The 21,336-nt window shown below is 36.7% G+C and overlaps 3 protein-coding genes and 1 long non-coding RNA gene across 9 annotated transcripts; all 4 read right to left on the bottom strand.

The window, feature by feature from the left end:
• Nucleotides 1-366: 366 nt before the first annotated feature.
• Nucleotides 367-1,112, bottom strand: LOC145609407 (uncharacterized). The gene is made up of 3 exons (XR_014106024.1): nt 1,044-1,112; nt 874-934; nt 367-772 (listed from the first exon to the last, which is right to left on the bottom strand). It is a non-coding gene; the product is annotated as an uncharacterized LOC145609407 (long non-coding RNA).
• Nucleotides 1,113-1,183: 71 nt separating this feature from the next.
• LOC145607153 (MLO-like protein 15) lies at nt 1,184-3,328 on the bottom strand. Its single transcript, XM_081662901.1, has 9 exons — nt 3,317-3,328; nt 3,119-3,235; nt 2,950-3,007; nt 2,764-2,849; nt 1,978-2,052; nt 1,787-1,875; nt 1,657-1,706; nt 1,532-1,572; nt 1,184-1,417 (listed from the first exon to the last, which is right to left on the bottom strand). Exons 1-9 carry the CDS (start codon nt 3,326-3,328, stop codon nt 1,184-1,186), a joined length of 762 nt encoding a protein of 253 aa, XP_081519027.1.
• Nucleotides 3,329-5,296: 1,968 nt separating this feature from the next.
• Nucleotides 5,297-8,911, bottom strand: LOC145607801 (MLO-like protein 1). 2 transcript variants are annotated; one of them, XM_081663395.1, is made up of 14 exons: nt 8,728-8,911; nt 8,582-8,639; nt 8,307-8,491; nt 7,927-8,043; nt 7,732-7,795; nt 7,533-7,621; nt 7,314-7,388; nt 7,031-7,119; nt 6,904-6,953; nt 6,760-6,800; nt 6,429-6,638; nt 6,266-6,333; nt 6,102-6,162; nt 5,297-5,674 (listed from the first exon to the last, which is right to left on the bottom strand). In XM_081663395.1, the coding sequence occupies exons 1-14, from the start codon at nt 8,860-8,862 to the stop codon at nt 5,534-5,536; spliced, it is 1,383 nt and encodes a 460-aa protein (XP_081519521.1). In that variant the 5' UTR covers nt 8,863-8,911; the 3' UTR covers nt 5,297-5,533. The 2 variants fall into 2 exon arrangements, with proteins under 2 accessions (XP_081519521.1, XP_081519522.1); XM_081663396.1 differs by having other exon boundaries at nt 7,732-7,789; nt 8,728-8,910.
• Nucleotides 8,912-10,187: 1,276 nt separating this feature from the next.
• LOC145607963 (protein CDC73 homolog) lies at nt 10,188-17,504 on the bottom strand. Of its 5 annotated transcripts, none has more exons than XM_081663562.1 (4): nt 16,419-17,504; nt 15,580-15,662; nt 15,345-15,459; nt 10,188-10,500 (listed from the first exon to the last, which is right to left on the bottom strand). In XM_081663562.1, the coding sequence occupies exons 1-3, from the start codon at nt 17,461-17,463 to the stop codon at nt 15,370-15,372; spliced, it is 1,218 nt and encodes a 405-aa protein (XP_081519688.1). In that variant the 5' UTR covers nt 17,464-17,504; the 3' UTR covers nt 10,188-10,500; nt 15,345-15,369. The 5 variants fall into 5 exon arrangements, with proteins under 5 accessions (XP_081519688.1, XP_081519687.1, XP_081519685.1 ...); XM_081663561.1 differs by lacking the exon at nt 10,188-10,500 and adding an exon at nt 10,765-11,290; XM_081663559.1 differs by lacking the exon at nt 10,188-10,500 and adding an exon at nt 10,765-11,246.
• Nucleotides 17,505-21,336: the final 3,832 nt, after the last annotated feature.

Genomic DNA, 21,336 nt, shown 5'->3' with positions numbered 1-21,336 from the left:
CTCATAATCGTGGTTTAATATATAGTTTGAAACCTGAAGAATGATGAAGACCTTTCTTTGTAATTGTTTTTTCTCCAGGTATGATTGACCATAATTAGATTTTTTTGATAAATTCCTAGATTCTACTTGAACTACTTCAGCTAGCACAGTTCATAGACAGCGAGGCCAGAAAGCACTGCATACAGTTGTAGATAGATCATAGATGTTCCAAACGCCAAACCTCATTGAATGAAAATTGCCCTTCTTGCCATCTAAGTTAGCAACAAACCATGCTCTATCCGTTTATCCATTCACATAGATACACGAATTTATATTTAGATTGAGAATAAAAAAAATCCAATCCAAAAGCAAAAGAGAATCATAATAAGACTCTTTAAATTCTCTTTTCGATATATTCAACTTTATGTTCCAAATTATTATACAGTGTACGTGCTGTCAACTATATAATCCTCCATTAATCTATTGCTAGCATCACCTGTATATATGTATTGTTATTAGTAAAAATCCGGGACAATGCTTGGGTCACACACTTATACTGAAAAGGTCCCTGCTGCTCTTAGATTTTATGATGAGTGATGACATTGATAAGGAAAAAAGCAGAGAAAGTCCAGTTGATGTTTCTCCCATTCCTACACATTGTTTAGTTCTTTTCTTATCCTTTCAGAAATGTTATCATCCTCCCTGCTGATTGTCATCTCAGTTCAAGTTGTTGCGTTTCGTTCCTCAGAAAACCATGCCTTTTCATTGCCGCCTCATTGTAAGAACTTCCCATCTTCAACAAAATAACATAACAATTAAGTAACAGTAACACACTAGAAATTAGAACAACTTGATATCGAGTAATATGGAGTAACTGATTTGTTCTGTTTTTACCTGTGTCACAATTGCATAAAGTGGTAGAGTGCTATAACTGCAAATAGTTTGAACAGCCACCCTTTAACACAAGAAAACGAGATCGAGATGAGATTTAGATTAGAATATTTATATTCGATATGATGTGATTCATTAATAATAAGATAAACAAGCAAAAGGATTTGTATTACATTATACTTATTCTACCATATACATATTTTGCTTCACCCATGACACACGAGTGGAAGCCGAATTTAAGCTGTCACATACAGATCAAACACCATGAGGTTGTTAGTATTAAGAAATTTTTATAGTCTGGATTGACTAGTAGTTAACAAGGGATTGAGGGTCTAACCAGTGTCCAGAAAAAAATTGCAAACCCGAACGAATTCAGGAATAGGATGACATGGATCAAGCAAAGGACATATTTAGGTTTGCTGAACCAAAAGTATTCATCTGATGGTTGAATTCTGACTTCTCCGACAAGCACGGAATGTCTTTGAGCAACATAGATAGCCAACTCTGTGATCACTTGTTCCAGTTTGGTGCCAACAATAAGTAGGATCTGTTGATTCAAATCAACTGTTAGTGCTATGTATTTCTCGTAAATAAGTTAACTTGTAATATGATCTGCAATGCATTCATAAACACAGTGTATACTTTGTTTTGTACTACTTACAATTAGAGGGATGAATGATATCCAAAAGTATATGTTCCAACCTGCAATTAGTGTTGATGAATCAAATATACATACAGCCATATACGTGTGTGCGTGTCTAATTTATCTATACTAGTCCTCCTTACTTGCCACATTGAGTGTCAAGGAAGTAACAACCATAATCCAAAGAAACCAGCTGCAGCCAAAATAATAGTAAACATTAGAGAAAGAAGATTGATGTATATTAAATAGATTACTAGTATGAAATGTAGTTACCTAATCGAGACAACTTTCTGAAAATCAGCTTCATAGGCATACACCATGTACTTGTGAAAGTTAAATGACTGATTCGCGTTGCAGTGAGTCTGCAGAAGTCAAAAGGATCTCGGTGTTACAAAACATGAAACAGAGAATGCTGTAAAATTAACTCTATTCAAGCCTTCATGTCATTTACATGGCATTATTACCAAAATGAAGCCCAATCTCATTGCTGTGTAATCTGCTTTTGTCACTATCCCGGCTAGGTGCTTGAAGAATGACATCTGCAAGAAAAATGTGAAAGTTATACTGAGACTTCCTCTATGGTTTATAATATACATGTGAGCAATTAATAAGGATAGTTTCAAGAAATGGGAATTAGCATTGTCAATTTGTCATGTACTTAATAACAATCAGTTTCATCAAAAAATTAAAAAAAAAAATAATAATTAAATAAATAAAAATTTTTTGAGCCAAGGCATGATCAACTGAGTAATTCCTCAGTTCCTCCATTCCTCTTATGCTAAAGATTATTTACTGTATATCTTTTCTATTCAGTTTCATGATTCTTTTTCTCTGGAATTGTCATAGTTGCTTCAGTGTTTCACTTCTGGAATTTGTGCTCCAAGAAATTAAGTGCATTGTATTTTTAAAGCTATAATGAGTGAAATGGTCTTCAGGGTTAAGTTTCTCATACAGCCATCATACAGGTTTGAACTTAAACCTATGCTTAATCATGGTATGTGCAACAGTGCAAGTTTATAAATTTCGCTACTGCTTTGAATGACTGGCATGACATCTTGTCTTTGGCCATCTCTCTTTCATTAGGTTTCCAGTGAAGGAAATGTCTCTAAGTAGCATTGCAATACAGTAATCTATATCACTTTGTAACTCTAAGCATGATTTCATATAGAAACATCAAATAGTGAACTGAAAATTGCAATTGATGACAAGATTAGTTTTAAATCAGCCTCAAGTGATTTAAAGTTACTTACTGCATAATTCCGTTTCTTAGCATCAACACCTTCAAACCGCTCCTTAATAAATGTAAGGCTTCTGATATCGATGACTCTTTCTGTATCTGTATGAAAATGATCATCATAGTCTTAAAATTAAAATGGTTGGAACTTATTGGAATCAACTCTTAGCGTACAGTTAGCAATCCTACAGAAAGAGATTACCGGTGTTAACATCAATCTGCCTTCTTATAGATTCCTCCCACTTCCGCCACTGACTTATCTACAGCTTGCAATGCACACAAGAAGAGAATCATTAGATCGGAAAATTTTTATACTATAAAACTGTATGATGTCTCAAAACCACTCAGATTTGCATTGCAGATAAATTCACCTTCACTTCTCCCAGAAGAACTGTGACTGTACAGCTTATTAGATGAACAATTGCTAATATAAATATAAGGTAATGTAGCTGATGAAGTACACCAACAGATACAAAAGGGGCCTTTCCCTGCACATCAACAAGTAGGAATGAGCGAGCTTGTAAATTGTAATGGGGCCGATGGAATGTGGAAGTTGTGCTTTAATATGCTTGGTATTTCATCCATTAATTTTGTAAGATAGGATAGAATAAGTTTACTGCTAGTTTCTTACAGAATCATAGAAAGCTCATCGGAATTAAGCATTTCATTTTTTTTTTCTTTTTTCATGCAATGTATTCCTACTCTTTTAGACTTTTACTGAGCAGGATTAAAGTTGATATTATAATAACTGAATGTGACAAAATGCCCGATATATATCATTCAAAACAGAAAAAAAAGACAATGAATTCCTGCAGATTTTAAAAGTGAAAAAAATGAAGGATTTTACTTGTGTTTAAGGCAAACATTGTTAGCAAGAAAGATTTCAGACACAAAAGATACCGTTGGGCAAGAAAAGGTTGCCTCCTCAGCTAAAAGGCGGCGTCCTCCACTGGGAAAGAGAGAGGTCTGAAAATGGGAGATATCATTACTGGTTGACTTTTCAACATGACAAGGGATCCACTTCTTGGCTAATTTTTCTGATATGCACGTACTTGCAATATCATCTTGGAAAACAGCCAGAAGCAGCGATACAAACCCCAACAGCATCAACTCTGCAAGAGAATGTTCAGAACTCAGTTGCGAGAAAAAAGAAGCAAAAGAAGACATGGAACTAGAAGTTGGTAAATAACCTTCTTTGATCTTCTGTAAGGCATCATAAAGGGGCTTCTTTTCCTTTCTTTTCAACATCTGCAAGCGTTTTTATGGTTTTAGCTTCGAAAAGAGAGAAATGTATAGAGAATAAGGTCTGACGCCTATGGGAGGGGTAGGATGAGACTTGCCTGACCGAGGAAACTAAGCAGTTTTTCGATAAACCAAGAAACAGCAACCATCAGAAACACCACTGCTCCAATGATCCATGATGGTGTAGACTCAAACGATGGCCCTCCTTCTCCTCCTGCCATCTATCTGATTTCCGGTGTCACCCAATTCTAATTGTCTCTGCTAATAGTATTCTAACATTATGATATATTTATCGTAATGAATGTGCTTGCACATCTTTGTTCAGAAGAAATGGTAATGCCTTGACTTACCAATAGTGGATTAATTCATTAGTTTATATTAGGAAGATTTAAAAGTTGTCTTCCAAGTTTCAAAGTCAATCCCAGTTTCTTTCTCAATTCTCTGACTCATGGCTACTTGCTTTTTAATTGCTAAGATAGTGCTATTTAAGTTGCAGTTGAAAATCATTTGAAGATTATTCATTTGATTTCAGCATAGATATATATTTTTTTAATATAACTTGTTAGTTAAATACTATATCCCATGATGATTTGTGTGTCTGCACTGCAGATATTAACATTTAAGATATATTTAAGTTTTTCGGAATATAAACTTCAATATATATTGAGTGCAGAATCCATATCCGAGTAGTTCAGAATTACCCAATCATACACTGAGATTTCTTTTTGTGATTGGAAGTCTGGTTCAAATGCTCTGTATCTATGTTAGCTTGTGTGGACATAGATATGGTCTAAAATAAGCATAATCATGCTGTCTAACCCTTGGCTCGTTAATTATAAAAGTCAAAACAGACGACAATTAGCTAGATTGTCTGCCTGCTTGGTGCATCTTGATCTATTGCTATCAATATCCCTACATTGCAATTTTATAGCTTACACTCATGCATAACCGTTGTACATTATTCATTTCTGTACTTTGGGTCTCTGGTTTCAAATTCTTTCAAATTGCATTTTCTCCCTATATGATAGACCATATGCTGCTCTATCATGTCTGCAACTAAAAAAGTTAAGAAAAGTGCCAGCTTCCTAATGTGTTTTTGCGTTATGATGTTTACTTTGTCATGTGTCATACACTTTCCTTCTGCGTTTGTCAATTAAGTAATTAGATGCGAGATACAGGTTGTGATGATCTATTTGAATGCAAAATAAATTGCAGTTCAGTAATACTATCTGAAACTAGAATTTCTTTTCGTTTTTCTTTTTTTTTTTTTTCGTTTTTTTTTCCTGTTCCCATTGTGTTGCACAGAATGTTATTTCAGAGTAAATTCATAGAACAAGAAATTATACAATTTAAGGGATTGACTGTTTGCTCTAGGAAAAAATAAAACTCTTAGATAAACATGTACTATATATATCCAATCTGCAAGACCTTGTAACACTGCAATGGTGTTAATCTATACATTTTTCACGCATGACATTCTTAAGTCTTATTTATAAGTGGCTTACAACTAGTCTCGCATAACACCGATTGCAGTTTGAAAGAATTCAATGCTGTTCCTGGTGATTGGCCATCTCAATTGATGCTGCTGCATCGGCTCCTTCTGCAGTCCGGTCTGCACTGGCATTAGGTTTGTTTAACCCACTGCCGTATCTTTCCATAGCCTCCTTATTGTATGAACTTCCCATCTTTAATAACAAAATAACACAGTAAATACATGTTGGGATGATCCCCCCAAATCCCAAATTAATAAAGAAAGAACTATGCAGTAGATTTTAGAAGCTAGAAAGTAGCAGCTTCAAATTTTTATTATATATTGAAGGAAGTAGCATCTTTAAATGAGGAAGACCTTAAGTTGTACTTTTACAGCTTTTTTCTACTTAAGATGAACATAATTATAGTGATTGTCATTAATCTTTTAAAAATACTGATCTGGACATCGGGACTGTGGATTTTCCTCCTTACTAAGAATCTTGTGTGTTATTTTAGTTCACTTTGTACTTTATTTTCTCTCGATTGTGTTTAGCTGTTTCCGTTCCCAATGATACACAACATTAATCACTACTATTTCTATAATGCAATGTAAAACAATGTATAGTTAGAAGGATGATCTACCTGTGTAACAACAGCATAGAGCGGTAAAGTGCTATAACTGCAAATGATTTGAACCAACAACCTGAAGTAAGGAAGCACAAAACGAGGTTAATTAGTCTATAGAAGTGTAAAGACTGATAAATTGAGATTAAAAAAAAAAACACAAGGTATGAAAGTAATGTTACATCAAAATGATTCTTGGGAGCGCGAATATTGGTCTGCCCATTTCGCAAGAGTGTAAACCAAATTTAAACTGTTGCAGATCATGTGTCAAGATCAAGTTAAGAACTTGAGATAATATCTTTAGTTTCGAAATAGTATTTTAGTTTCAAGGTGGTAAGCTCTAACCCATGTCCAGAAGTAGATTGCAGACCCAAATGAATTAATGAAAAGTATGCTGTGGATCAACAACAGGACAATCCTGGGTTTGTTGAACCAAAAGTAGTCATCTGATGGTTGAACTCTTAGTTCTCCGAAAACGACAGTATGCCTCTGAGCTATATAGATAGCTAGCTCTGTGATCACTTGTTCCAGTTTGGTGCCAACTACTAGTAAGAGCTGAAGACAAAAACTCTTTTCGTTAATACAAAGTAGTGAAAACATCAAGAGATTCTACTTCATTACAGAGAACAAACAAAGAGGATGCGTTCTACTGATTGCATTATCTATTAATACTTACAATAAAGGGGATAAACGCAATTGCAAAATATATTTCCCAACCTGCACATGGAACAAATGAAGTTAAGACAATCCACTGCACCATTCATTTATATAAATCACACATTTGAGGAAGATAGGGAGTCTATTATGTTAGATAACATACCAGAAACATTCAGTGTCAATGAGATAACCACAAACAGCCACATGAACCAACTGCAGCCAGAAATAATGCAGATATTCATAAGAATGAATGATTGAGGACCTCATGAATTACTTAAAAAGTGATTTACCTGATCGACACAATTTTATTAAAGTCTGCTTCATATGCATATACAATGTATTTGTGAAAGTTGAACCTTAGATTTCCATCACAATGTGTCTGCAAAAGAAATAAAGATGAGCTCACGAAGCCGTGATTTTATTGTTTTTACTGTGTAAAAATCAAATGAGAAAAAGAGCAATGAAAGGAAACTATATATCCATTCTTAATACATATTCTCTACCAATATGAAGTGTAGTTATAACCAATTACCAAATATTTGCCCTATTTGTAAAAAACTAGATAACAATTACCAAAATGAAGCCCGTTCTCATAGCTGTGTAGTCAGCTTTAGTTACAATCCCAGCAAGGTGCTTGAAGAATGAAATCTGAAAGCAGAATGTAAATGTAAATAAAGCTGTAGATGATTTGCCTTCGTCTACTTAAGTTATACTAATTCCGTTTTTAGGGGGAACATATGCTTATATACACTGGATTGTTGAAAAAAAGTGATTTTAACAAACTCAACATACCACATAATTACGGTACTTGGCATCATTACCATCAAACCGGTCCTTGATAAATGAGAGGCTTCTAACATCTATTACTCTGTGATTGTTACCTGTATCAACAACAGCGACAATAAAAAAAATTGAGATCCACAATACAACGCTGGAATTTTCATAATTCTGATCAGAATCCTAATCAAATAAAAGGTTTTTAATTCATAACCATAATCTGCATCAATCTGCATTCTAATTGCATCTTCCCACTTCCGCCACTGAAATATCTGCAGCTTGTGAATTGTTATGACATAGTAGAATATCATTAGTACCAAATTGGGAACATGGTTTATTGGCACAAGTTCATACATCTAAGCTATGGATGGCTCTTGTGCACTCAGAGATGATATGCATAAGAAATTACCTTTATCTCTCCAAGAAGAATTATCAGGATACAGCTCAGTACGTGGACAACTGCTAATATAAAGATGAGGTAATGAACGTCATGAAGGACACCACTCGATATGAATGGTACCTTTCCCTGCAAATGTAAAGACAACGAATAGGCCCTAAGTCAGTAATTCATTTCTCCCTTGATCTCATTCTCTTATTCTATTCTGTAATGTTTATTGGTAAGGTCATGAATCTTGAAAGCTGTCAATTACAGTATCTGAGAGCATATTGAGCAATAGTCAGTAAGAATCATGCCAATACACTACTTAGCCGCTTGCCTTCTCATGATATGTAAAAAAATTCATGATAGTAATCTGTTGTCAGTACTGGCCAGATAGGAGAGTGTCATACCTGGCCGCATTTAGGCTCACTACTGCCAGCTAAAAGGCGGCGTTTTCCTCCTGTGATAAGACCATCCCCCGAATCATCATTACAAGGGAGCCATTTTTTAGCAAGTTTTTCTGGTATACACACCGCATGAACCTTATCTCCAAAAACAGTAAGCAGCAGAGATATAAACCCCAGTAACATCAACTCTACAAGATCAAACAGTTGTATAGGACAGCAGTCAGCTATCAGCATGCTACAACAATCAAACAAAGGCGAAAATTTAATAAGAAAATCACCTTCCTTAATCTTCTTCAAGGCCAGATTAAGAGGTTTCTTCTCCTTTCTCTTCAAAAACTACAAACATGAAACACAGCACGTTATTTTAGTAATCTGTCAGCTCTGAAACAACGTCTATTAGTCGAAGAGAGTAAAGAACACTTGCCTTGCCAAGGTAACTCAGAAATTTTTCGATGAACAAAGAAATAACAACAATCACAAAAACTACTGATCCTATCACCCATGATGGTGTAGACTTAAAGTCAAGCCCTCCTTCTCCTCCTCCTCCTCCTCCAGCCATCTTTATCTTCCCTAAACAAGATCAAACGACTAATACCGGACTTCTTTAAATAGTACTCGCATATACGTAGTATATATTTAGCAAGCATGATGTCATCAATTCAATGACATAACTACATTAACGTGTACTATGGGCCAATACACAATTGACCCTTTGAAATTTCTACAGTAATTTTTGTTTTTTTAGAAAAATTTCTACAATATTAGTAAACGCTACTTTCTGTTTTATACTTCTTTGTGATTATATTTATTGTCTGATGTCGACTTATCTTAGAGATAGTTTGTACTAATGTTCTATTCCTTAGACAGTTGATTTTTAATAATCACTAAACAACAAAGAGTAGATGTAATATGTAAGGACTGAAATAGCATGTCGAAATTGAAACTTTCTAAGCCACACCCTCCTAATAAAGATAGTTGATCAATCCAAAACTAGACCAAGTCAAAATACTAATATTGTAAAATTCAAGACCCGGAGACCAGACCGGTTATGTTATACTATAATAGGACCAGACTAAACCGATGAAACTCAGACCGAACCAACTATGGAGAAAATGAAAACATAAAAGAATATGTTTACTGTCTTTTTCAAAATAATATAAAGTGATCATTATATTAATTCTTTCAACCACAGGAGAAAAAATAATCATGTAGAGGTTTTTATATATGCATAAATGTAAGCAAAATATCAATTCAGTTCAAGACAGGTTTTGTAAAAGTTTTGAATCTATATGGTTCTTTTCGGTCTAGTCTAGTGCAATTTTCCGATTCGAACCAGTTATTGAACAGCCATACCTCCAACTGTTTACCAAACTTTCCAACACCTACATGTCTATATCCTTACATCGCCAAAATACTATACAACCATTATGAAGTTGGGCAGCCCATAAAACAGTTTATTACACTATACGTCTATACTTAGTAAAATGAAAGTGATGGAGGTTATTTATAATTGGCAAAATTTTCCTAACGATAAGGACGTTACCCTACTAGATATTAATTTTATAGGGTTATAATGCTGCTTGTACATTTTCAATTAAAACTATTGTGACAATTTGCATCACCCTACAAGTATACTGAGTTTCCTGTTAAAAGTGTAAGTTCATTTTCAATTTAATAGGTAAGTTGATTTTCAGCGTACAGGTGCATACTCAGTATCGAAGGTATTGCCTCTTTGGGTGTTTTGAGATGTAGCTTCTTTCAACTCAGAGCAGGGGTAATAAAAATTAACAAACATTTTGCTGTAACTTTTACAGGTTCTCCAACTTCTGTCTGCGCATCTCAAAATGGACTTCAGTGCCAACATCAGGTAGTAGATGCAGCAGAAACAAGGCTGGTGATTCCCGCACACCATTTTCAAATTCATGTGCTCCATTTCTATGCAAAACACTCCTCTCAAATTAGGACTTGGGGTGTGTTGCGTGCGTGTATCAAACTTGGTGCAGAGATCATTTCCCCAGAAGTAAAGATCCTAATATCCTTGCATTCCTCTTCCTGATGTTCTCTCCTTCTGGTAATTTTCCCTTTATGATTATAGCCTGCATTTGTTGTTTACTTATTTCAACTATATTCACCTTTGAATTACAGTACTTAACACAAAAGAGATCAGTTGTCCACCATTCCTGCTCTACCTGAAAATCTGTAATGACAAACATCAAACCAATGACCTACCAGAAGAGGTTTAAAAAGGTCACCATAGTCAAGAGAATATGAGGCCTGCCCTGCTTTATATGATATCCAGAATTATGAGAAAAACAGCTTCTACATGAATTGCGGAAACAGAACTCATAAAGGTTGCTCTGATGATTCCAAACTGCAATAGTGCCTAGAGAAGACAACTAAAAACAGAGTGCTCCGAAAATTAACAAAATTGCAAAATTTCACAGTATGCAGTATGATGGCATGAGAATGGCACTTCCTGACACTTTTTTTTTTTCTATAGCATCCTTAGATGAGAGAATTTGGAGAGGGCTACTGTTATTACAACGCAAAAATGTTGTTCCTAAACCAACAGAAAAATTTATAAATTGATAATTTGATAGTGAATCCTAAACCATTTACCAATGTCAGAGCTAACATTGAACACAGGGCTCTAAATAACCCAATACAATTCATCTGTGGCCAAAATACATATACACGTTCCAGGGTAACCTCAATAGATACTAGATAGGACCACCAAATAGCAAAACTGAAAAGGCATGATGTTGTTGTTACCATGCCTTCAAACATTTCTCAAAACTCATCAAAGCCACCCAAGTGCTGAAATCAACTAGCAAGTACCAGTGTGTCACGTAATCTGTACAGTGGAGGTTTTTCATTGGTTCTCAACATCAACCAAACAAAAGCTGTAAACTAGCCAACAAAAGCAGTAAACTAGCCAGATTCCTGCATAAGTCCAGACTTCAAACATCAAGAAGAGCAAAGGTAGGCTGCAGCAGCACATAATATTCACACTATTATTCCAAACATTCCAGCTTAATTTTATGATCAATTAGGTACAAAACAATTACAGCATTCCAGCTTAATTTTATGATCAATTAGTTACAAAACAATTACAGCGCAATTATCTATTGCCTTGTCTTTATGCCCCTGTAAATGAAATTCCCAAACACTGCCAGCATACAGTGTGGACAAAATAACGTGATCAAGAACTTACACAAAATAGTTGCTCCCCACTCCAAACATCTTCCTAATATTATAAATCAGTAACCCAAATTTTTTTCTAACAAATGAGAAAAAATGATCAGAGCCTGAAGAGATCTCACCCATTATAAAGTAACATATACTTGCTCTTAATAACACGATGCCACAACCACTTTCCTTCAAGAGCTAAATTTTTAGAAACTAAACCTCCTTCCATGGTAAGACACACCAAAACAGCACAAGATGGTCTCTTCGCTCACCAGTTTAAAAATTTCTCGATACTATTCACAGCCTCAACTGAAACCTCAAAAGGTGAGAGCTAGTAAAGAGGAATGCAAGGCCGGCTAGATTGCCGCAAGGAAAGTCTCCCTCAGAACACCTTTCACAATATCCAACACTATTATATTTCTTATATCCAAGGGTTCCTGAAAGGTTCTTAAAAAGTACTGCCTCGAAAAGCCAAATAACTGATTAAGTTTGGATTTCACATAGCCGTAAAGCAGCAAACTCCAGAATAGCAAGGCCACATTTAGTACAGTTAATCTTTAACCCTGAAATCAATTTTGATGATCTGCAATGTGAGCACCCTCTTAATAAAATATCAATATCTGCAGCTAAAACAAATAATTATCACTTTAAATGGGACACCAGGACTTCTCCCCACCCAAAAATCCGCCATTAGTGCTTAAAACACTCCCCGCTTAAACAATTTATCCAGCACTTCAGCTACAATGGCAAAAAGGAAAATAAATGACAGCAAGTTCCCCTGCCGCAAACCCCGTCATGAGAAAACCACTGCCCAGGTGCACCAATCACCTACCCTAAAAAGAAAGCCAGAGGCAAGTAATCTCTGATCCATCATCCCCATCAATCTCCAAATGCCATCCTCCCTGACCACGAGGATCTAACAAATACTGTCAAGCAGCCTCCCTCAATGGACTGGAGTGCAAGAATTTGCCTGAAATTTAGAAGCAACTGAAAGTAACGCTCAAATTTTAGGGGATGCCAATTCTTTCAACGTAATAGGATCAACCATCTGGAGGCAAAAGAAGTGGTCCTCCAAGTCCTTAACTATGACCAACTAACACCATTAGCCACAATTCACATGGGAGTAATGCGGGTGTGGCGAGAAAATAAATCCAGCCACTCAATATTAATAAACTCCAATAAAAGAAGAAATAAAATCGGAAAATGTTTGTGTGCTACCTAACACTAACACTATTTATTGAAGCAACTACGAACTACCAAATACGTTTATTTTTATAAACAAACTAATATGAACTTTTTATTAATATTCGGCAATAAGAAAAGCCATAATATCTTAAAAATTCCCTCTAAGTACACAGAATTCACCCCCAATTAGATCCATTGACACACCCTAATGTTAATTCTATTCCCTTAAATTGAAAACTATATGTGTGAATTTAATCATTTTCTTTTGCATGGGATGAGGTGGTTTGGCCTTCTTCGAAGATGCACTTTATGAACTTCCTTTACCCTTGTAATTAAGCAAGTGATGAATATGAGTATGAGCATGAGAAGAGATATTATAAATCAAAATTCATTCATTGTCATTTAAACCAAATGAAATAGTAAATTGTCAAATGTTAGAATTAGACCCATAAACAAGTAACTGGACAGAACCCGTCATTTGGTAGTGCCACGACCCAAAAATAAATAATACGGGAACTATGTCAGTTAGTTGTTCACAAATATTCCATATAGATCACTACTTTGGATATGAGAGACACTGGCTCAACGTATTCACTATTTTTCCCTTCTTTCCTTTTTTTGCAGATGGGGGGGGGGGGGGGGGGGGGGGTGGGGGGTGGGTGGGTGCAATGCACCACCCACTGTTCTCACCTACTGCAGACAACAGAAGGGACAGTAGCAGAGCAGCAGCCCAACAACAACAAGCAGAGCAGCAGACCAACAACAAGCAGTCTGTGGTAAAGTAGGAAGAAGACAAGAGTAGTAGTTGTAGTAATTAAGGCCTTGTTGCCACTTATGCAATGTAGTAGTAGTATAAATAGTATTAGTCTAGAGTAGAGAGTTTTAGGCAGAAAGTATTAAGTTTAGAGAGTCTTGGAGAGTGATGGCCTAAAGCCATTGACGATTGTACGAAAAGCTTCGAGCTTTATTTATCCGAATCAACCTTCCGTCCATTTTATTTATCAACACCACGCTAGTTCGTTGCAGTGGGGGGGTTGTCAGAATGAATCTTACGGATGTGATAGAGAAACAGCCTTGAACCTCGCACTCCCATCTATAACTACACTTTCATGTGCTACAATTTTCTTTGTGGCTTATGAATAACAACATTTTGATGTCATCACCATTTCGGACACTTTGGATTGATCTATATTTCTGCTCATCAGCTGTATTATTACGTAAATACTTTATGGTAAGTAAACCTTGTCCAAATTGAACATTCAAATGATTTATTGATGTGACACACAATTAAAGCACCAAACAGTTTCAACCAATTGGCACTTGTACTAGAATTTTAGAAATTCATCCACAGAATATTCTACTGAATTAACCCATCGAAATAAGTACTGCAACTTGACATCTCAGAATATCAACACTCTCAGACTAGGAAAGGATATTGAGTAAATGAAATATCCCAGCTCTATATATCTAACCCTCTTACCATATACTTATTTTACTAAAGAAAATCTCTTTAGAAAGTAGCTTACACAACTCTATTTACACATAGGTCTTACTAGAAAAGATCACATTAATTTCCTAATAAAAATATTTATATCCTGTATACAAGGGTAATCATAATATCTACATCTATTTGTATTATTTCAAGTTAAAGATTAATAGGCATAATCTTAACTATGAGTGGTCTTCTCATTTTAATCCCAACTGTTGTTTAACCCAATATAATAAGAAGTACCAATATTCGGAGAATACTTCCCAAATCATTCAACATGATATGTGACCTGTAGAAAAGGTAATTTTTAAAAAAAAAATCCTCTTCCTATCCTATGCATCAGATGCCGCCCCACAACTTGACCACCACACCAGCCCACTGCACATCCTGCCCCCACCACCCTTCTCTTTACCAGCCTGCTGCACCAACTGACCACCAACCTAACCACAACCAGCCCACCCTATCCACCTCCAAGCCTCACTCCCTAGACAGCTCAATAATAAACAACCTCCCAACCACCATCAATGTCGTCATCCAACCAACACCACCCTAAAAGAGTAACCGCCCCATCAGGATAGCCCTGAAAACCACCATTCACTCAACTTCCAACCACCCCACAAAAGCCATCACAACCACCTTGCAATCAACCTACCCACAATCAAACTACCTTGCCCACCTTATAAATCACCTTGTCCACCCCAAAAACAACCCCACATGAATGAAATCCACCCAACTTCCAGATCTAAGAGAGAATGGTAGGGTGATGTTAAGTTGTCGGCGGCAATAACAATTGAGATTAAATTGAGAAGACCTCCAATAGTTGAGATTAATCCTGTTAAGTTTTCTTATTTAAAGACAAAATTTAAATTGCTTATAGCAAGAGAGTTTTGAAAAGATCTACAAGGCTCATTTAAAATTGACATAAAAGGTAAAGTACCACATGAACATAGAAAAAATCGCTACTTAGAGAAACCAGCTAAAACATAGCTCATGCAAAAGGGCAATATAGAGCAAAAAAAATGCTAACAACAAAACTTAAATCATTATGTACAATCATACAAATGTTATTAAAAGACTAACAACATCCATAAAAGCAATCCAAGGATCTCAATTCCTGTCATTTAAAAATTTAACTCTCAAAAAATGAGGTGGCCAAAATAGTTGCCAAAAGAGCTTACAAGAATTCTGACACATAAGATAGCCTCAAGAGCGTGATCGTGCCACAAATTCTTCTAACTTGCCCCATACTTCAAGGGCTGCTGCCCTATCCTGATGTCGTTTGTTTTTGCTGATCTGTATCAATACATTTAAATCTTTGTGATATTAGAATGATACACTTGTATTGACCAACCAATAGGAATTTAAACAAAAACAAATGCATATGAAAGGAAATAAAGGCAAGGTCACACTTACCGAGATTATTTTTACATTCCACTGTTTCACAACCTTTGCCGATTCTATACTATCATCCTCAAATCGCATGTAAAAACCAATAACTGTCAAATATACAGTCAAAATAAGGCAACAGATACTAAAATGCTTCAGTTCCACACATTGTAAAAAATGCTATGATTTTTATCCCAAAGCTTGAACTCGTATTTTACTAATTATAACGAATACATTTCAATTGTATCCATAAACTGTAAAGTAAACAAGGAAAGATGACATTTAAGTTATAATTGAGTTTCACCAAGAAAGCAAGAAGTAACCAGCTTACAAAAATTTCAAATTCAACAAAGTTACCAAGGGCTGCATTACTACAGCTTCCCCGTTTCTATCAGATATCATCGTTATTATTCTTAACTCTGGCAGGAAACATCACTGAGCAATCACACCAAATTGACAAGGAATTAGAAAACGTTCTTCCCCTCAGCAGTTAAAATGTTACAAACTTTCTAATAGCTTAATTTTCTATTCTATACATTCGACATAAGCTCGTATCCTACTTCAGAGTGTCCGACACAATAGGTCCCACATGTGTCTCAATACATACCACAGTATTTAATCAAACGATTCCAAGAGGAAACCAAAGAATAAGATTCTACTCTAGAGTTTTTTTAAAAAAATTCTGGTTACGTAGTATTTCTAATTACACAACAAAGTAATACAAATATAACAAACAATTGCATGACACAGATGTCGGCATCAAATAACAATATGAAACAAGCTACAACAGCTACAAAACTCAATCCACAACACTTCAGAAAACAATGTGATCATCAGAAAGCCAAATCAAAGTTTTGGCAGCTTACTCTTATTAAATATCTCAACATGATCTTTGAAGGGCCAATCTTTGAACTGCCATTCTTTCCCAAGCACAAAAACCGCCACAACACGGTCCCAATCATCGGCCTTCAAAGTCGAGGGTTTATCCCTAACCTCATAAGCAGTCATGACCTTATCCTTATCCCTACTAAACTTCTTCTGAACCGTCACACATTCCGGCTTCGGCCCCTTCATCTGCTTCATCTTAACATCAGTAGGTATAAAAACACCATCCTCCAAAAACTCCTTCACATTATAAATAGTAATCAAAGTAGTAGAAGCACTAGGAACCAAAATAATAGGCACCCCTTCCCCAATCTTACCCCCTCCTTTAAGCATCTTCGCTTTCGGCCCCGAATGAAACCCTTCATCCTTCTCCCCACCTAAAGGCCGCCCTTTATTCCCACCCACATTCGCCTCCTTCCTCTGCTGCGGCTTCTCCTGCTCCCTCCTCAACGCCCCAACATAAATACCATAAAAATCGCGGTTACGAACCTGCAACACAGCGTTTCGATCTCGAAGCGGCTTCTCACTCGCCCTAATCAACCCCATCAAATCAACCCCCTCACCACCACCCCCACCCCCCTCCTCCGAAACCCTAATTTCAGAATCATCCTCAATTCCCAAATTACTCACCCCATTGTTGTTCGGAATCGAATTAAAGAACTGGGGATCATCGGGCCGATACTCCTCAACATCGGTCACATTCGGAAGAACAAACTGAATAGCTTCAGAAGACGAAACCCGGCCTTCAAGATAATCAAGGAGAGGCTTCCGATCGACGTAGGTGACAGGAGGAATCCCTTGATTGGTGGAATTTTTGATGTACTCAGGTTGCTTGATATGGCGATTTTTGATGAAGAAAACTAGGGTTTCGAGAGTGTAGAGATTACCTTGCTTAGAACGATAAGCAGTTTCGGATTTACAGGGGAAAGAGTAGTGAGTTGAGAATCGGAATTCGTCTCCGACTCGGTGGATTTTGTCTAGGTCACCTCGAATGGTGTAATCTCGCAGCGCTGACAGAGGATCCATGGAAGCCTGCGAGAAAGAGAGAGAGGTGGTAGTGAAGTGGAGGGAATTTGAAGTTGAAGGTGAGACTATTTTTGGGGAAAACAGTGCAAAAAAAAAAAAAAAAAAAAAAAAAAAAAAAAAAAAAAAAAAAAAAAAGAGGTTTATATGAGTCCTTTCCTAAAATAATGTTAGGAAAACTCCAATTCCGCAATTCTCAAATTACAATCTCTTTTTTACACAGAGTGTATTCTGATTGATTAAACTAAACTGAACTGAATTTATTAGAGCTAAATTGAATTGAATCTTTTGTGAGACAAGGAAATTAAAAACTAAACTGAATTGAATTTATTGAAATTGAACTGAAGTGAAAATAATCTGAAAAGAACAGATTCTAACACTATATAATTTATCAAACAAAAAAGTAACACTATATTTTTTAATTTAAGTCGTAATTGTATAAATACTAATTATTAACGATAATCATAAATTATTTATAATTATTACCTATGACATTAATGATTAATTTTTAGGAAATTTTGAACTTTACTACCACCAAAATACCGTGTTTTGACTTGTGCTACCTATTTAAAACTTTATTTTATTTTGCTACCACCAAAAGTTACAAAACATAGCTTTTGCTACCATTTAATAGAAATCGTTAGGGTTCTGTTAAGTGGACTCATTATCTCATTAAATAATGATTTCATTTATTTTTAAAAAAATTAAAAAAAAATCATTGCTTCAGCCACCCCTCCACCATCCATGTGCCGGCTGCCGGCGCCCAAACCATCCCCGGTCGGCGACCCCACCCCTTCCCTTTTTCCCACCCACTCTGCCCATCTCCCTCCCCTTTCCCACTCTCGGCACCTGAACTTGCTCAATTTAAGGTGAAAACGCAGGAAAACCTGCAATCTGATTTGACGCCATTGTTTCTAGTAATTGGAGCAGGAGTAGGAGTAGGAGAGAACTATACAACCAAATTCGACTTAACAACCCCTAACAAATCAGAATCATTAAAACAACTAGACAATTCCCAACCATCAAGCAATCGAACTCGATAAATCCGAACCCCTCGAACTGAACCAGAAATCGAACCATATACCAAAATACAAATTAAATCAAGGGTCTGACAAAGTGAAATAAGGGTTTCTTTGGGTTTTAGAGTAGTTGATTGGAATAATGCCGGGATTGCAGGCCAGTTTCGACCGGAAATTCGCTGAATTTGAAGGTTTTGGGGTTGAAATGGCGGAGAATTGGGGAAGAAATTGGGGATTTTGTTCTCAGCCTTCTCACTTGTGGGGTAGACCTGGAAAACGGGTTGTTTGGGTCAGGTTCGGGTCAGCACATATTCAGGTTGGGTCAATTCGGGGTTCGGATCAAATTTGGGTCAGCACTCCGGGTCAGGTTTAGGTCAGGTCAAGTTCGAGTAGGGTTAATTCGGGTCGGGTTAGTTCGAGTCGGGTCAATTAGACTAATTTTATGGTCTATTTCAGGTCGGGTCAATTTCAGGTCTGGTCATTTCTGGTCGGGTCAATTAAGGTCAGGTCAGGTTAGTTCGGGTCGGGTCAAGTTTGTGTCGGGTCACCAAAATAAATTTACTTTAAAAAAAATTTGAAAAAATAAATTAAAATCGTTAAAAAAAAACCATGATGATTACCTATTACTGAGGAACGAAAGAAAGAAACCCTAAACTAACTAATTCACAATTTTACCATATTCACTAAAGGAATCCGGTAACTTAGGGTCGGCTCACTTCGGTTCGGGTCTCTTTGGGTCGGGTCAATTCGGGTTAAAATCGGGTCAGGTCACTTCGAGTTTCGAGTCAATTCTGGTCTGGTCAAGTTCGAGTTTCGAGTCAATTTCGGGTCAGGTCAATTCGGGTAGGTCTGGTAAGTTCGGGTCAGCATATACTAAGTATAAAGTATGAACCTTTATGTCTGCATAATCAATCAATTAACAAACATTATTTAAATGCAAAAAGAGAAATTCTTGGTCTTAAGTAGGTAGTGTTGGGGGTTTGGTGAGTCCGACTCACCGCGGAAACAACCCCAACCCAAGAACCACTCGCAATTAATAAAACCATAAAGCATAACAAATAAACACAAGAAGGGTAAAACCGAAATATACCTTTGAAGCATGCTTCGCCCTCACAAACGAGCTCGTACTTGAAAGCTTCTAGCTCCGAAAATACCGAGCCTCCAACGGTATCCACCCGCAAGGATGAACACCGACTATTTAGGTCCGCTACCTTGGAGTTAGCAAGGTCCGACCAAAACCCGAGTGTTAATGGAGTTTAAGAGTTTTTGCCAAAATGCAATGGTCTTTCTAACTCCTACTCAAGCAAAGAATTCTCAAGCCATGCCATGACTATTTATAAGGATATATTGTGAATTTCACTCATCTTTCAATGTGGGACTTTTCACAAAAGATCCCACATGGAAATATTGGTGAATTCAACCCTTAGTCAACTACACCAAGGAACAAGTAACAAGTGTCACATGGTTAGGAGTGGACCACTTTCTCACTTGGTCCCCAAGGCATTTCACATGCAATGTGAACTATCCATGTGTCAGCCAACCTTGAGCCCCAAGTTGGGTTCGGTTGGGCCATTTATTTTGGCCCGTGATCATGACCCTTCACCCTGGGTCCACGACCCTTGCCACATGTATCGCCACCGTGGGGCACCGCCACCATGGCGCGCTGCCACGTGGCAAGTTGCCTACGTGGCATGCTGTCCTAGCCTTTTGCGTGGCTAGGATTTTACTTGTTACTTGAAACATTTTCCCGTCTCGCAAAATCCTAAATTTTGGCTCGACATTTGAGATTCTCCGACGGTCGGTTTCGACGCTCCAAGCTCGAATTTCCGACATCTAAATATTTAATACTCGGGCAACGAATTAATTTCTTCCGGATCAATTTGTCGAGTCGGTTCGTACATTGCTATGGGTGTGACCCAAAGGGTTCAGTCAAAATTAAGCTGTAACTTTAATTATGCATTAATATTACTGATCGAAAGCGGCCTCTACCCAGGCATTCCGATCACTTGACCTTACTGAATATATTAGCTTTCTAATACTTCTGAACCCACTATCAGAATAATACACTTGTCCAAAGGACACCATTCCTTTCAATCTCCCACTTGTCCTTCCGGACAAGTGAGCATTTAGTGTATAGCCCCTTTCCTATGTCTCTTCATGTCTCTTCATGAACTACAGGGTAAGATTATTCGTCATCCCTGTTACGTCCAGAAGTGTTTCTTGAAATCCGAGTTCGGCTATCAATAAGCAGATGATTTCTAAAATCCATCTGAGCACGGCCATGCATTTTCACAGTCTCGCTCTTCGAGAGGCCTTGTAAACAACAAGACATGTTCCCTATTGTTAATAGGGGGACATTCCCAGTATTGTAATGTAGCTTCTCTTACTAAGAGAACTTAGCCGCCCGATAGTCGTCGTTATGATCCCCATTTACGGCAAACGTTTGAGCGACATCAAAGCAAACTAGTTACTCAAACAAGAGACCTCACATTACTCATGGTCGAGGAAAAGAGTTCCGATAGCTATAATGAGAAAAATACTTATGACGATTTTTGAATCTCTTAAAGTATTCTCATAGGTCGATCCAGTATGGTTCTAAACCAATACCTGTGCAAATGATTTATATCCTCATAGCATAAGAAACAGTGCTATAAATCATACTACACACTAATCTCTATTGTTCATTAATCGTCCACCATATAAATGACCTTGATTAGATATAATTTTCGATTAAAATATTCAATGTTCACTTAATAGGTGTTTCTTTATCCAAGACATTGTCTTGATACCCTATTTTGAATATTGTTTAAAATCGAATGGACTCATTATTTAATTCTAAACCACAATTAAATAGTTT

The sequence above is a fragment of the Chenopodium album genome, chromosome 23 (genome assembly GCF_948465745.1).
Source record: "Chenopodium album chromosome 23, dcCheAlbu1.1, whole genome shotgun sequence".
In the NCBI taxonomy this organism is placed as follows: Eukaryota; Viridiplantae; Streptophyta; class Magnoliopsida; order Caryophyllales; family Amaranthaceae; genus Chenopodium; species Chenopodium album.
Note: the sequence above shows the minus strand (reverse complement) of the source record. Positions and strands in the feature narration are given on the sequence as shown.